This window comes from Spermophilus citellus (assembly GCF_964194105.1).
Source record: "Spermophilus citellus genome assembly, chromosome: 16".
NCBI classification, from domain to species: Eukaryota; Metazoa; Chordata; class Mammalia; order Rodentia; family Sciuridae; genus Spermophilus; species Spermophilus citellus.
Window position 1 is genome coordinate 66383024 of NC_138196.1, and position 16907 is coordinate 66399930.

The 16907-nt window shown below is 35.1% G+C and overlaps 1 protein-coding gene across 1 annotated transcript in view; it reads right to left on the reverse strand.

Moving 5' to 3' along the window:
• Positions 1 to 16907, reverse strand: part of ANXA10 (annexin A10) — a gene marked incomplete at both ends in the record, with an annotated part of 62251 nt that overhangs the window by 27223 nt on the left and 18121 nt on the right. The window contains 3 exons of the mRNA XM_081269670.1: positions 5833 to 5912; positions 7652 to 7742; positions 9479 to 9592. Of these exons, the coding sequence (XP_081125796.1) occupies positions 5833 to 5912; positions 7652 to 7742; positions 9479 to 9592 (285 nt within the window). The remainder of the gene's footprint in view (positions 1 to 5832; positions 5913 to 7651; positions 7743 to 9478; positions 9593 to 16907) is intronic.

Below are 16907 nucleotides of genomic sequence, written 5' to 3' on the forward strand. Positions count from 1 at the left end.
AAACACAATAAAGCAAATTCTTGATTTTCTCCTAATAATTTCATGTAAAACTGAATGTTTTCATTTCATTGAAAGGTCAATGGATTTGCTTGGTAACATGCCACTTTTTAAGGCAGAACAATTTGAAAGAATCCAACCAGCACAAGTTACCAGACTTTTTCTCAGTGTGGAGTAGTTGATATTTGGCTTTCTCAGCATTTAAAAAAATGCATATTCTTAATTCATAATTGACCATAACTTGGATGCGTGAACATACACACAAGCACAAAGGATTTAATAGAAAATCCATGTTGCCTGGCAATGAATAGAATCATTAATCCGTGTTACAGTCTGGCATATATGTTTATTCATTACTAATTGAATCACATAAATTATATGTGAATCACAGCATGAAGTTTTAGTCACAATAAATACACATTAAAGAAATACACATCTCCTGTGTTTGGATATGTCAATCTATCCTAAATGAGGCAGAAAACAGTATAATACAGGAAAAGAAAGGAAATGGTAGTTACTTAAACTTGTAAATGGCCATTGTTTTAAGGAAATAGTTATTCATTAATAGCCATTTTTTCAATTTGACAATTTTCCATAAACAGGTGATTTTAGACAAAGTAGGAATAATTCCTTTTATGTGTGAAATCATAAATTTATTTCAGAAGGAGAAAAAAAAGTCCGTTTTGAAAATATCTTCATAAAACAACAAGAACAAAATAGAATTCTCTGTAAGATTTCAAAACCTGCAATTTGCAGGTGAGGATTCAGCAGGTGGCTTTGGGGCTGTCTTGCTGACTAGCTGGGAAATATTCTGCATCTCCCCTCCCCGCATCCTTATCACACCTCAATGCCTCCTTGTTCCCTTTTATTCTGTAATCTGAGCTGGGAGAGCATAAATCTAACAACCTTCACTTTTAAAAGATGGTCATGAAGAAAATTTGAGCAATAACATAGAGGAATGCTTTTTAATAGCTTTTTTTTTCCCCTCTGTAAATGTATGTCTCTTGCCTCCTGCTGAATTTTCTCATTGTTTCTTGTATTACTTCAGCTTATACTCAGAGCACATCTGATTGATTTGATTACTATAATCTTAAGGAGAAGAATAGAAGTACAGAAATTAAACAGATTTAAGAAGGAAAAATATTTTTTATTTTTAATAAGTCACATTTTCTTAATTTTGGATATAAGTGAGGCTCTCATTACTAGTTTCCTTCATTTGTCATGGTAAATTATTGTGATGGGTATGATTTTAAAGTCATTCCTGTCATGTCACATCCTGTTCAGAAAATTTCCGGCGGCTCTCTACTGCTTATAGGAACCTTTTCTGCATGCCATTTCAGCCAGCACTCTAATCAGACCAACTCTCCCTATTCAACAGAGCTCTTCAAAGCAGCCAGCCTGCTTACACATCACCTTTCCATAGACCTGAGTACTCTTCTCCTTACCCCGCTTGCATGCAAATGGTGCTCAATTTCCAGGGTGCTGTTAAAGAATCATCACATAGGATGCATTCTTCTTTATCTAGCAATGAATTTTGCTCACTTGGATTTTTTCTAAATAATTTGTTTATTGAGTTATTTATTTCAAAAGAATATGAATTGCTTACCATATGCCATGTACAGAGCTTAGTTACGATTGCAAAACTGAATGGGATAGAACAGTTGTAGTTCTCATGGGATAAGATTCTTTTAACAGAAATGCACATAAATGTCTTGAAGAAGAGAAGTCCTCATGGAATAGAAGGAGGCCATGAATAATAGATTCCTTGAGATGTATGATGGAAAATGGTTACTTAATTCCATTTCAGCCTTTTAAATATTTTGCTTTTTTGATTCTTTGTTGGAACAAATCAGCAAGATTAAAAAAATGCAGGCAAATGTTCAACCAAAATTTTTACACATACTTCATGTCCAAAAGAAAACAGAAGAAATGAAAGATGAAAATAAGCAGTTTCTCTGGATTTTCATTCATCTCCTAGAATCTAATTATTCATGGTAGGATTAATTATGTAGAAATCTGATACATTCAGATTAAAGTAGTCCATTCTTGCTCTTGATATTTAATTTCCTCTTTGATTCTAAAATAAGCACCACCACTCTCCAAATAAGATTAAAAGTAGGACCAAGAAACTTTTATACACTGGACTTTTAAAAGGTCATTTGAAATGGTGACATAATAAGGATATGTTCCCAAACATAAGCATAGATAAAAATGCGAAGGCCAGAGATGTTGAATATTTTTTTCATATATTTGTTGATTGAATGCATAGCTTCTTCTGAGAAATGTCTGTTCAGCTCCTTGGCCCATTTATTGATTGGGTTGTTTGTTTTTTATGTGTTAAGTTTTTTGAGTTCTTTATATATCTTGGAGATTGGTGCTGTATCTGACATGTGTGTGACAAAAATTTGCTCCCAGAATGTAGGCTCTCTCTTCACCTCATTGATTGTTTCTTTTTCGGAGAAGCAGCTTTTTAGTTTGACTCCATCCCATTCTTGGTTTTATTTCTTGTGTTTTATGTTCAACATTTCTACTAATCAGAGAAATGTAAATCAAAACTACTTACGCCAGCTGGAATGGCAGTTACCAAGAATACAGACAAGAATAAATTTTGGCAAGGATGTGGGGGAAAAGGCACACTCATACATTGCTGGTGGAACTGCAAATTGGTGCAACCAATCTGGAAAGCAGTATGGAGATTCCTCAAAAAACTTGGAATGGAACCAACATTTGATCCAGCTATTCCAATCCTCAGTCTTATATGCAAAGGACTTAAAATCAACATACTATGGTAACACAATCACATCAATGTTTATAGTAGCTTAATCCACAATAGCTAAACTGTGAAAGCAACCTAGATGCCCCTCAATAGATGAATGGATAAAGAAACTATGATATATTTACATAATAGAATATTACTCAACATTAAAAGAGAATAAAATTATGGCATTTGCAGATAAATGGATGAAGTTGGAGAATATCATGCTAAGGCTGAATGTTCTCTCTGATAAGTGGATGCTGATCTATAATGGGGAGTGGGGAGACATGAGAAAAATGGAGGAATTGTGATTGGGCAAAGGGAAAGGAGGGTGAGGAAGGTGTATGGGTGCAGAAAAGATGGTGTAATGAGATGGACATCATTACTCTAGGTACAAGTATGACTGCACATAGAGTGTAATGCTATATAGTGTACAACCAGAGAAATGAAAAGTTGTGCTGCAATTGTGTACAATGAATCAAAATGCATTCTGCTGCCATATATACCTAATTAAGATAAATAAGCTAATTTAAATAAATAAATAAAAAGATAAATAAGTAAATAAATAAATAAATAAATGCAAAGGCATTTCTCTGTTTAAACTACTTGTAAGAAAGATTGCACAGAACTTTGCATTTCTTTTTGTTTGTATTTTCTACCTTTTTGGAAATTCCCTTTCAGCCTGAGACAGTCATGTTCATAGTTTTCAACTTCTTGTCATGTGCATCTTCATTCTTCCCATCTTCTGCTGTTCATTTGTCTATCTGGGTTGCAACATCCAATTCTCTTGGAAATTTTGGTGCTTGCTGATAACTCTTTGTTAAAAAGTGAAGACAAACAGATAGACTGTATTTTCTACCACCTTTGATATTAAGTAGATTTATGTGAGGGTTAGCCAGTGGAATTTGAGCAAAAAATTTTATGCAGCACATTGAAGCTCTTAAAAACTTCCATGAATAATTCTCCATTGTCCTGCTTCTGCAGGTTGAGGAGAGCTGTGATAAGCTTAAAAGCCAGGTAGGAAGGTGAAAGAGACTGAGCATCTGGATCACTTCTTGAAGGAGAGCTATTCTCTAATCAATAGAATCTGTTCTGGTCTTCAGGTGAGCTTGAGAAATAGTATTTACTTTATGCTTTTAGCCATGTATCACAAGACAGAGATGAGCTCAGAAAATGAATTGTCAGTTTGCAAGCAGAAATAAGAGAGAAAAGAGATAGTTTAGAAATTTGATGCCTCGAAGAATTGGAAGGAGAAACTATTTCAGTGTGACGTGAGAGTTCTAGAGGCTTTGAAAGGCAAGGACATTTTATGACTTCACCTTGCAGTGAACACTCAGCTAATTTTACTGACTGTCTGAGTCTTTAAGTTATAAAAAAAATTGAGGACAACAGGGGAATGCAAGGATGCAAAAACGAAGTAGGTCATTTTGGAGAAACAGATCTAGGAAAAAACTTTGGGTGTGGTTAAGTGATGCATGAATCTAACTGAAAGCAAGTAGGTATCAATTCTTCCAAGATTTTGCTCATTTTCAAAGACTTCATAGACTCGGATGAAGGAAAAGTGTATCACTGAAGCCATAAACAAACCTATAGACCTCTCAATTTGCCAAATTGATCTGTGAAAGAGGTAGAACCCTCCAAGAGGATAAACCCCAGTGCATAACCTCAGACTTAGCCAAGAAGGCTGAAAGATAAACATGAACCTCTCCCAGTGTGTCAACAGGTTAAAAACAATCCAGAACTCAGAGAAGCAATGGGTACTGGCGTGTTTTAGAGAAAAGAAGAAAGAATGCATGGTGGCCCAGCTTGCATTTTCATCTGGTGATTCCAACTCCTCAACTGAAGGTCTGGGTCTCTGGGTTCCTGAGGGTGTTTCAAGGAGTGTCACTCCAGTTTCCTCCTGCAGGGTCCTTTCCTGTCTATCAATGGACTTTCATATATTCTTCTTTCTTTAGAGGCTGTGGAATCTTTTCTTAATTCCACATCCTCATGTGCAAAATTCCACCTGTCTGTGGCTTTTAGTGAAATTCTTTGCTAATTACTCAGTTGTTTTTTGATGTATAAAGGAAAATTTCGTGGATTCAGAAATCCTTTCATTTCAAACACACATAAGTGTGCATGCACACACACAGACACACACACACACACACACACACACATACATATACACAAAACCAAACTGAATCATTGGCTCTTAAGACATTTTTTAGGTTCTCTTTTAATAGTTAAGCATGAAACACTGACTCTTTTTGCTTTCCTGAATGGGTTTGCTAGAGAATGACAGACACATTTGAGAATATGAATTTAAAAAGATAATTATGACTTTAAAAATATTATTCTTATTACAATGCTAATAGTATGTTAATCGAATGGAAATTAACTCATACCAATTAGTCTGTACAGAAAAATAAGATAAGTGACAAAATATAATATTGATTTGAAGTAATGTATTGTATCCTATTTGGTAAGTATAGCATAACAGAATTTTTATAGGTAGCACTGAGATCCTATGCTGGCACCCAAGAGTATACAGGATTCAAACAAATTCTGAATATCTACTTTTTAGCTCATCAGTCAGAGCTAAAAACCTTATGTATTTTGATTTTTTATTTCTTCATTTCAAAAGTGATTATAAGAATTTGTATATTACAGTATTTTGTTGTTGATAAATGAATAGTATGCTTCTCTTATCACACAATGCCAGGCACTTAGCAGTAACTCAAGAAAGTTAGTATGGGCTCATCCCCTTTAGCTGTTTTAAAAAAATGGGATTAATTTTAATTTAAATTGAAAAATATATCTGTAACATTTCAAATCTCTTCACTCTCTTAGCATATATACTTATTTATGTATGTAGGCACATTTATAAACACTTACATTGGTTTCAGTGTATGCATATTTGTTTCTATACTCAAGTCAAACTTCTAGTTGAGTTCCTGGGACATGGATGATATTCAGTAAATGTTATTATATAAAACTTACTCTTTGTGCTATACTGGAGTTATCTGTTATATTTATTGGAAATGACATATCTATTTTTTTTAATACTGGAAAATAATATGAAATTTGGAATGGCATACCTGGACCAAGTTCATGAGAGTATCTCTGAAGTGTCCTGAGGTCTCTGAATAAATGTCCTCTTGAAGGTTACTGCTGTATTCTAGACAAGAAACCATGCACGTTAAAGGTGATTGGTTGTGGAACCACAGACCAATATGCTTTGGTTAAGTCAATGCTACTTGCCTCAGTTGTGAATGGAAAGTACAGGAAATATGATCAATCTCATGACATTTCTTTGTCAACAAACTGTACAAGAAATCTGTCAACTAATGGTATCTTTGGCATAGGTCTATTGTCTTAAAAATTATCTTTATAATAACATTGAAGAAAAGAGTTGAAAATCATTCCGAATTCTCTAATTCTCAAAATTCAGAATTATGCACTCTATTTGCATATACTGCTTCCCAGTCTAGTACTCTTCCCAAGTGCTTTGTCTCATTTTAATATTTTACGTGAAGATTCTTCCTTTATTCTCCTTGAAAAAGTCTTGTTTTTGCTAGGAAGCAATAGAGGTGACTGTCTACATCAATTTCTTAATGTTCAATATTGCATAATGCATTATGGAATGGAACTTACTTAAGGCATTAAAACTTGTTGAAAATAATAATAATAAAAATAAAAAATAATAAAAATTAATTTGAATCTGTAAGATCTGATTCTGAAGTAGATTACAGGGAGTATGTAACTATGTAAAGTGGAAGCAGATGTACTTTTAGAATTCTCCAACAATGATTGTACTTTGCTTCCTTTTTTGGGTTCCATTTCTCTCTTGAGTAAGAGATAAAATGCCCTCTGAACCAAGATGCTGGACATCTTCCTGTCATACGTAAAACATTCACTGCATAGATTCTTGTAATTATTTTCCTGGAAAATTGGTTTGATTTTCTAGGGAACTATCATTTTTTATATGCTAATCATCATTTTTCCTTAATGAATTTGTTGGTCTTGAGTCATATTGTTTTTTTTAAACAAATATTTTTGTCTATTTTTTCTTTTGATTGACATGCAATAATTGTATATATTTATAGAGTACAATATAATGTTTCAATTTATGAATACGTTGTGTGTGAAACAATCAAATCTAGGTAATTAGCATAGCCAGCATCTTAAATTTCCTTCTTTCCTTCCTTCCTTCCTTCCTTCCTTCCTTCCTTCCTTCCTTCCTTCCTTCCTTCTTTCTTTCTTTCTTTCTTTCTTTCTTTCTTTCTTCTTCCTTCCTTCCTTCCTTCCTTCCTTCCTTCCTTCCTTCCTTCCTTCCTTCCTTCCTTCTTTCTTTCTTTCTTTCTTTCTTTCTTTCTTTCTTTCTTTCTTTCTGGTACTGAAGATTGAACCCAAAGGTGCTTAGCCACTGAGCAAAATTCCTAGTTCTTTTTATATTTTATTTAGAGCAGGGTCTCGCTGAGTTGCTAAGTGCTTTGCTAACTGGCTTTGAACTCATGATCCTCCTGTTTCAGCCTCCTGAGCCGCTGGGATTACAGGAGTGTGCAACCACACCCGACAAACTTTCATTTCTTTTATTGTGAGTACATATAAAGTCCTCTATTCTAGTTGTTTTGAGATATACAATGCATTATTGTCAACCTTACCATGCAACAGAATACCAGAACTGATTCTTCTTGATGGTACCTGTACCAGCTCACCAGCCTCTCCCAGTCCTGCCTCCCACCCACTCTCCTCAGTCCCTGGCAACCACTATTCTACTCCTGTGAGTCATACGTCATGTAGGAAAATGTCTTTAAAAATTCTTTAAAATATATAAATTGGAATATTTTTATATTATTTGAAAAACATGAAGTTGTATTGTGTGCACAATATATGCTCATATTGAAATTTTCTTACGTAAACAATAAGCTTCTCGCATCTGGAAAATTTCCCCATTTGTTCTTGACGCCAATATATCAATGAGGCAATTCTCATCAGTGCCGGCTCCCTAGAGAGACAGAGAGAAATATAAGCCTATTTACATTTGCGATAACAATGAACCTGATATTCAATGAAGGCATGCAGCATTCTGGTGTTCTGAGCGGCGGCAAGTGGGAAAGGAAGTATTTGGGATAAACAGCCCAATTTCATTTCAGGCTCTTTCACTTACTCACGTTTAATCCTGAGAAGATAACATTATTTAAGAAAATTCTTTTCCTTCCTTGAGAGTAAAACAGCATGGGTATTTCTAACCAATGTGGAAAAAGACACTGAGCATTTCCACCTGTTTCTGGAATGGAATTTGATACTCCAGGTGTTGTTAGGCAATCAGTTCTTAAGCAAGCTGAAAAGAGGACACATGTCTTTTACTTTCCCAAGGACGTTTTGGGGATCAAGCTCTGCCTCTCCCTAGATGGGTAATTTTGCACAATTTTCCTTAGCATTTGAATTAGGAGCTTTCTGTGGGCTCTTATACAGAGATAAATAAATTAGTCTATGATAGTGATTTTAAAGACACCACATCTTTTTTTTTTTTCAGGAAAACCTCAGGAATCATTACCATTCTAGGAAATATTGTTTAAAATATACTAGTTTCATCTAATCAGCAACATAGGACTTTTAAAAATTATTTTTAGTTATTTATTTATATGCTTGCTGAGAATCAAACTCAGTGCCTCACACATGCTACACAAGCACTCCACCACTGAGCTACTATCCCAGCCACAACATAGGACTTTTTATTTCAAATTATAGTTATGTAATTTTGTCAAAAATGGATATGAAACATTTTTTTAAAAGTGATCAATTGAAATTTGTATGACTTTCAGACAACATCTATTTTGATCAGCAAATATGATGGCCCAAATCTATGTTCCTTTAATTATGTTGTCTCTTGCTTCTTTCCCGTTACACATTGCTCACATATTGTGGTATTCTGGTGGTTGTCAGGCATCATATTGGAATAATTGGTTCTGCAGGTGTTTAATGTCAGTTTTGGAAAGAAGGAAATAGCTCTCTTTTTCTCATGTCCCTAGATAACAAAATCTGTAGTCAATTTATTTCATGGAAATGATTTAACAATTTCTTTCTGTAAGGTGAATTCATTCTAATTCTTCAAAAGTAAAATTTGATACACTTGAGCAATAGTTTTTGTAAAGGACTAATTTAATATCATTTAAAAAGTTGTCCTCTATAAGATCATAAAAATAAAGATGTTCTCTGTTTCCGATTCAGTATCTTATTTTGAATCTGAACCAAACTTTTACAAATGATTTTAGAAATTCACATGAATTTTTAAGATATCTTCTTCAATATATGAATACCTATCAAAGAGAGACAAATGTGAGTAACCCTGAAGGCAGGCCGGCCTTCCTTCCTTCCTTCCTTCCTTCCTTCCTCCCTCCCTCCCTCCCTCCCTCTCTCTCTCTCTCTCTCTTTCTTTCTTTCTTTCTTTCTTTCTTTCTTTCTTTCTTTCTTTCATAGCTGAGTTTGGAGTTGGCTTGGTAAGTCTGAGTGTCTACAACTATAGAACAGACTGATCCTAGCCACAGGACTCTGGAGACTTCCTCCTCCTAACAAGGCTCCTTTCCCCAACCAAAATATTTCCATTGTTACATCATTGCTTAGATATATTCTCCTCTCTTCCCAATCATAAAAGTATGTAGGAGCATCACGGGAGAGTTTCCCATTTATTAAACATCAGGTTGTGCCTGCTACAGGTATAATTTTTGCATAGATCACTACCTTCATGGCATGCCACAGTTCATGAGCATCAAAAGATGGTGGAGGGTACATGAGGCCAACCATAACCTCTTTGAAATGCGATGAAAGCTGCTCCTTTAGGTCCTCAACCAGGTTCTGTGGGGGAGAAGGTAAATATTTTTATTATATTAGTTACCAAACTTACAAGAGGAATGGAATAATTGCAGGAAGTCTGTTATTAAGAGTCACTTTTCTGTGTTATTTCACATAGTAAGAAATCTGTTTCAATTCATGCATATATCTATGGATTTCCCAAGAGGATTGATTTGAGGGTTTGAAAATGACTGATTTAATCTTGTCTCTACATGATAAAACACATGGACTTGTGGTCATATCTACATAGAAGAATTTTCTTTCCCTATTCCCCAATCCCAAACCTTCCCTTTTGATCTCTCTATGAAAATACATAGAACTTGAAACCTGAAAACATTTTAGTTGAGAGTTCTTGGTTTTCTTTGTATTAAAAAAATGTAAATAGATTCTTAAGAAAAACATGTATTTTATCATCACAATAGTCTTTTTTTTTTTTTAAAGCAGGGTGTCTTTAGTTATGCTATGGCTAAAAACTTACATAAATTGATTAAATAATCTTAGAACTTTCTTCTTCAATCAACAGCTGCATTATTCAAGATATTGAATGTTAAATGCTTCCAGAGAAAAATGTTCTGTGTTCATTGTTCTTGGAATGTAGGCATAAAAAATATGAAATTGATATTTTTAATGTTTTACCTTTTATTTTTCTAGTATAGAAAGGAAATTAAGAAAAGTACGTGCCAAGTTAATTTTCTGTAGTTACCAAGACATCTGAAAGATGTTTAAAACTTACTGCCTTTTGCTAAAATGTGCAAATATCTAATTTTACTTAAAAATCTACAAGAGTATTTTAGTTCCATGGTCGTTCAATAATAGAATTTAAATAAAAGATAACAAAAAGGCATAATATACTATATTGGAATAACAATGAAATGGTCATAATTTAAATTTTATTTAGCATTATCCAACAAAACCTTTTCTATGCTATGGATTTTCATTTTAACAAATAAAAGCATTCATCCACAAAGTGCTAATTGTTAAAACTGAAACTTTTTGATTTTTTTTGCTAGGGCCAATCAATGCAGTTTATTTAATGATCAATTAATAAATGTCTGAAGTTGTGCCAGGTGGTTGGAGTAGAGTAAGAAGCACATGATATCTCCTGTCCTATTTAATTTCATTGCAATCTTCTGTGCTACATTTCCAACTCCTTTACTGAATAGTCGTTAAGGGGCCATTCTGAACCAGACATTCTTCAGGTGTTGGAGCTATTGCAATGAACAGAGATGAATGTTCGAGCCTGAGGAGACTGAATTCTCGTACACACAAAAGGAACTCAATAAATACTTGTAGAATAAAAGATTGAAGTTATTCAACAGGTGTTAATTGAATAATGTTTCCTGGACACATGGCCTGTGAAGGAGCAATCTGGAAAGAATTAGAAATGCTCTGTATCTTGATTCAGATTGTGATCACACTGCACCAAAAATCAATGAATTTTACTTTATATAGATTATACTCATTGTTATGGGTTTTTAAGTTTCAATTGATAAAATGTAATTTTAACATATATAAAGTGAATGTTTTCTAAATCCTCAACATATTTAACCTTTAAACTAGGTCCTCTATTGTATATATCTTACTACTTAACCCCTGGCTTCAAATTATTTATCCTCTAGCAGTTTTTATCATTTTTCCATTCTAGTGTACTTTAGGAAAAGCACAAACCCTATCACTTGATTGGTGTCATAAAGCAGAGAATATATGAATATGCATTTTTTTTGATACTGAGATTGAACCCAGGGACACTTACCACCAGGTGACACCCCCAAACCTTTTTTTTGTAAATTTTTTATTTTTTTTTTAAATTTTGAGAAAGGCTTTTACTAAGCTGCTGATCTTGGCCTTAAACTTTGATCCTCTTGTCTTGGCTTTTTGAGTTGCTGAGATTACAAATGTGCACCATGATGCCCTGCTAACGCAGTGATTCTTTAATAAGGCTGAGAAGGAGGCCATGTGAGAATGCTTTAGGGGACAGGAGAAATTTGTAGAATTAATCAGATGAGATTCATACAGTATCCTATTTGGAAGTGGGATGTGTATTCTTTGGCTCCAGCTGAAAATCACTGACATGGAAAAATCAGGACATATGCAATTAAACAAATTCTACAATCTAGAATATAATTAAGGACCAAAATGAGGCCCTGAAGGGTAGAGCATTACAGTTTAGAAAATTGTAAGAATTCATTAAAAAAGAGATAATATGAGTGAAGTGGAGTTTCATGGATGTGTAGTTATGAGTGAATCCTTGAAAGATGAAGTGGTATTCAGTCAGGCAAAGGCTTAGAAGATATCAAAATAGACAATGTTTTAGGACAGAAAAGGCCCTGTTCTGGGTAGAGTAGAATGTGTGTATGAAATATTAAAGCTAGTTATATTTTTTTATTTTTTATTTTTTAAAGAGAGAGAGATGATTTTTTTATTTTTTAATATTTATTTTTTATTTTTTGGCGGACGCAACATCTTTGTTTGTATGTGGTGCTGAGGATCGAACCTGGGCCTCACGTATGCCAGGCAAGCGTGCTAGCACTTGAGCCACATCCCCAGCCCTAAAGCTAGTTTTAAACAAGTGTTGGATTAATTTGAAATCTAAATTCTTTAGATTGATTTAAATCTAAGTTCAGATGTTATTTATTCCAACCTCCCTGTAAGTATAAAGAGGAAATGCCTTCACAGTGGAAGTTTGACCAGGTGGGCAGAAGAGGGTGATGATGATAATAACTAGACATGTTTTTAGACTGCTGCCTATTTGCCAGAAGGCATTCTTAGGGTTAGACAAACTGTAATAATTCACTACTACCACTTATGAATTAGGAGCTGTGTTCATCACACTGTGTAGATGATAAATCTGCACATAGAGGTCACCTAGCTATCTCCATATAACTTATGGACCTCCATCTGAGTGATGGAACCTGGATTTGAAACAAGGCATTCTGACCCTCCAATTTATCTTATTTTTTGTAGGCCATAGGAAACCATAAATGATACATCAGCAAGGTGATGAGTTTTGCATATAGGTGGTTGATGAGGCATTTCTGGACACTTAGATCTGGTGAAACTGTACTGAAGGTTTGAATGCAAATAGGTCAATCCCATATGCATTCTTAATAAGAGGATAATGGTAATTGGCCACTGATGGAAGGTGAAACATTACAATTATCACCTATTTCATGAGTCTCTCTCTAATCCTACTTTGATTATTTTCCAGCATTCTCTTTGAATATGCTATACTACATTTTAACAATCATGTTGTATAATAAACATTTGAGTTGCATTCCCCCCTTCCCCAACATCTATCTGGACATGGACTTTTGTCAGGAGCTGTCCTGGATGCAGACCTTCAAGTCCTGATGCCCCAGGACACTGACCAATTATTGCCTTCAGTCTGGAACAACAGTGCCAGCTCTTGCAGTAACTTGGGGTGTTACCCCAGCTCAGATAGCAAGGCGTGGCTCCAGGGATTGAGTTACACTCACCTGTACCTTTGTAATCCTACCCCTTGCCTCATTTGAATGGCTTCTCCCCAATAAAAGGGTCAGCACATGTTCCTCACTCTCTTTATTGCCTGCCTTGCCCCCTTTGTGGGAGCTGCAGCTGAGGAGTGTTTACTTAACCCAAAGAAAAGGTACTTCCTTAGTCTGTGTCTTTATTCATTCCCCAAATTCATTTGGAATGACCCTGACTGATTCAATTGTGAGACATGACAGGCTTTCACAGAAATTTTTCTAAATTCATCATTTAGTCCTCATAGTTATGGTTATATAAAATGAGTATATACAATATAAATGAGTTTATAAACAGATGAAAGAATAAAAAAAAGAATAAAGGAATGTGGTATGAAAAACAACCAATTGTATAAAGAATAAAGTCAATATTTAAAGAAGACTTGAGCATTGAAAAAGCCTTTTATTTAATCTCTAATTTCATTTCTTTGATCTCTTTTCTCTACATTTATTTATCCTATACATTTATAACAATATCTTTAGTTTATGAATTTTACCATTTTATACAAATACTGAATATTTGTGTGTATTCCATTATAGACTGAGATTAGTAATGCCACTAGATGGCGGTATTTATCCATATTTTGTAACGTACGTGTGTGTGTGTGTGTGTGTGTGTGTGTGTTATTTCAGTGAAATATCACAATTTAATGAAAAGAAACAGTATTACATTTGTTCTACTATATTAAAATATATAGTTTTCAGCCCTCTGTAAAGGAAAAATTATAAGATTGCCAGTATGTTATTTAACTTCTTTGGAAGGATTTAATGGAGTGTAAATATTCCTATTGTCTGATGACATCTTAGCTGTTTTGGTTTGTGCAAGAACACTCTATGATGGTTGAGCTACGTTAGATCACCTAAGATACATTTCTCAGAACTTATTTCCATCATTAAATAGCACAGTTTCTACATATGTAGAAACGGATGTATTTTTACCGCTTTCACTGCTAGGATCCCCACCCAGGCGCCATCATTAGTCTCCTCTGTTAACATAATAGTCTCTAAATGGGGTCTCCTTCTGTGTTGCACCCTGCATTCTCTTCACACACCAGATAATGTAATCCTATAAAATCACAAATTAGATTAGTCTTTGCCCACTCAAAAAGTCCCCTCACTCTACACTTCACAGTAATCTCAGAAGAAAGCCAACACTGGGTGTTTTATTCCATGTAAATGCAAGTCCTCAGGATGGTTGACAAGGTACCTGAAATATTCTCGGTCACTTACTTCTCTGCCCTGGTCTTCCACCTTTCTCCTTCCTCCTCTTCTCTCTCCTTCAGCTATCGTGGGCTTTCGCTGGAGGTTGGATTGCTGTCTCAAGTCCTTTGCTTTTATCCTCCACTCTGCCTTCAACAGCCTTCCTGCAGGTATTCTTCCTGCCTCCCCCACCCCCAGCCTTCTCTGTGAATGAAACCTGCCCTCATTGTGATGTTTAAAATAAAATGTTTAAAATAAACATCATAAGTAGGGGGGGTGTTCACAGAGAAGGGGGAGAAGGGGTCCCTGTCACTTCCTGTATCTCTCACCTGGCTCCTCCACAGCCCTTATTGCCTTCTGCCATGACATGCTTTTGCCAATTTATGATCTTTCTCACCCAAGTAGGATGCAGAGTCTGTCATGGCAGAGCTTTCCGCCTGTTTTATCCATGGCCATTCTACCAGCCCATGGAACAGTGCCTGATATGTAGGAAGCACTTGTGACAATAGGAAAAGGCCGTAAATTAGAAGCATATGAAACAGTTCTCCGAGCATAGTAAGCACCAATTAGGTACACAGTAAGTGAATGAAAAAAAAAAAAAAGAACAATAAATAGGACCACGTGTAGTAATTTGTTTGTAGTCATTTTGGGCAATACAAAGGTAAACAAGAAAAAAGTCCCTATCCTCGAGAAGCTTCCTTGAGCAGATGGTGTAGAAATACAGACATAATAATTATGTTACAATGCAAAGTGTGGTGAGGGATATAGCAGTGGGAATAGTGTGATATTATCAGGGTACCGAGAAGGAGATATTACTTTCAGTTGGGAAGATAAATATTGAATAATGTTTAAATAACTAAGCTTTGCAAGTTCAAAGAGGAGCATTGAAATAGGAGTTGTATAAATAACTATTCAGATGCCACCTTTGGAGTGTAAGTCTACCCAGCCTTAATGCCTCTGCTTTTCTGTTTTTCCAAGACTTGCCCTAAAGCAGACTCTGCCAGAGTCACAGCTTGGCCTTACGTTAAACTAATGATTACTTGCTTTTCAAATCCAACTGTTCCATGTGTCTGATGAAACTGCAGATTACCCATGTTGCACCTCTTCTGACCACTCCACTTTAATTAAAAATAAAATGGCAGTTTTTCATTCCTTATTCTCCTTATCTTAATAGTGGAGGAGAGTGGAAAGATACAGAAGTCTGAGTAATATTTTGCTTATCTGAATATACTCAGGGGAACTGTTTCATAGGCTTTAAACTTATATGCCTATATGCCTTTTTCTATTATCAAAAAACATGATACTTACTGTTTAAACACTCAATGATACAAACCCACATAACCTGGAACTTAGAGTTTGTCTTCAATGCTACCCTCTCCAGCAATCACAGGGTAAATACTTGCACAATTTTATGTTATATTATAAAATCATTTGTACACGTTGCCTTTTTACTTTGCAGAAGTGAGTATTCTTTCACGTTTATTTAATGATTCAAGTTTTCATGAAAGTTGGGTTGTTCATTTTTATCTAAAAATAATAATATGTCAGTAAAGGAACACAGCATATTAAAGCTGCTTTCAATTGGATTTGCAATATCCCTCAAAGGCCCACGTATTAAATGTGTGGTGCTATTGGAGGGGGTAGAACCCATGAGAGGTGGGGCTTAGTCGGAGGTGTTTAGATTATTGCGGACATGCCTTTAAAAAGAAAACTGGCACTCCAATCTCTTTCTTCCTCTTTGCTTCCCATCCTTAAGGTGAGCAATTTTGCTCTGCCACATGCTCCCACTATGATGTTCTGTTTCACCACAGGCCCAAATGCAACAGGGCCAATAAATCATGGACTAAAACCATCAAAACTATGAGCCAAAATAAACCTTTTTTATTTATTTGCTGGTTACCTTAGGTATTTTGATATAGTGATAGAAAGATGACTAATACCAAAGCTAACCTCTCTTCCAAACACAAAGATAAACTACAGCAAACATTCTTTTTTTCTTCTTCTTTAAAAACAAAACAAAACAAAACTTTTTCAGTGCCTCATGCATGCCAAGCAAGTACTCTATCACTGAGCCACATCTCCAGCCCAAGTATTCTTTCAAAAGTATACATCAACTCAGAAGAAACAGAAACCTCTGGGTACAAAAAATCTAGGGGGAAGATGAAAACCAAAAGATAAGCAAATGAGCTGACTTGGGGGTTGATCTTTTGGGTTACTGGGGAAGATAGGGACTGGTTTAGAGAACTGGTGGATTTTAATGCTCAGTGTAGGGCATTACACAAGGGCAGAATATTTATTGGGATGGCATAATACAGGTTTTTAACTTTGAAATCTTACATATGAGCTTAGAACCCTCAAAGGATTATACTTTCAGTCTATTATTACTCTTGGTAATAGTAAAAACTGGGAAAAAGTTATCATTCAACGTTGAAAAATGAACAGAAAGCTTACCTGTCATTGTCTGAGTTTTGAGTAGAAAGATTTTTTCCTTAATAATTTGAGGCAATAGAGCTGTATTAACCTTGAGATGGAAGTTCAGATTTATTCTACTGATATGAACTGAGACCTCTGAAAATAAATCATCATGAAAGTTGATCCGGAGCTGGGTGATTCTC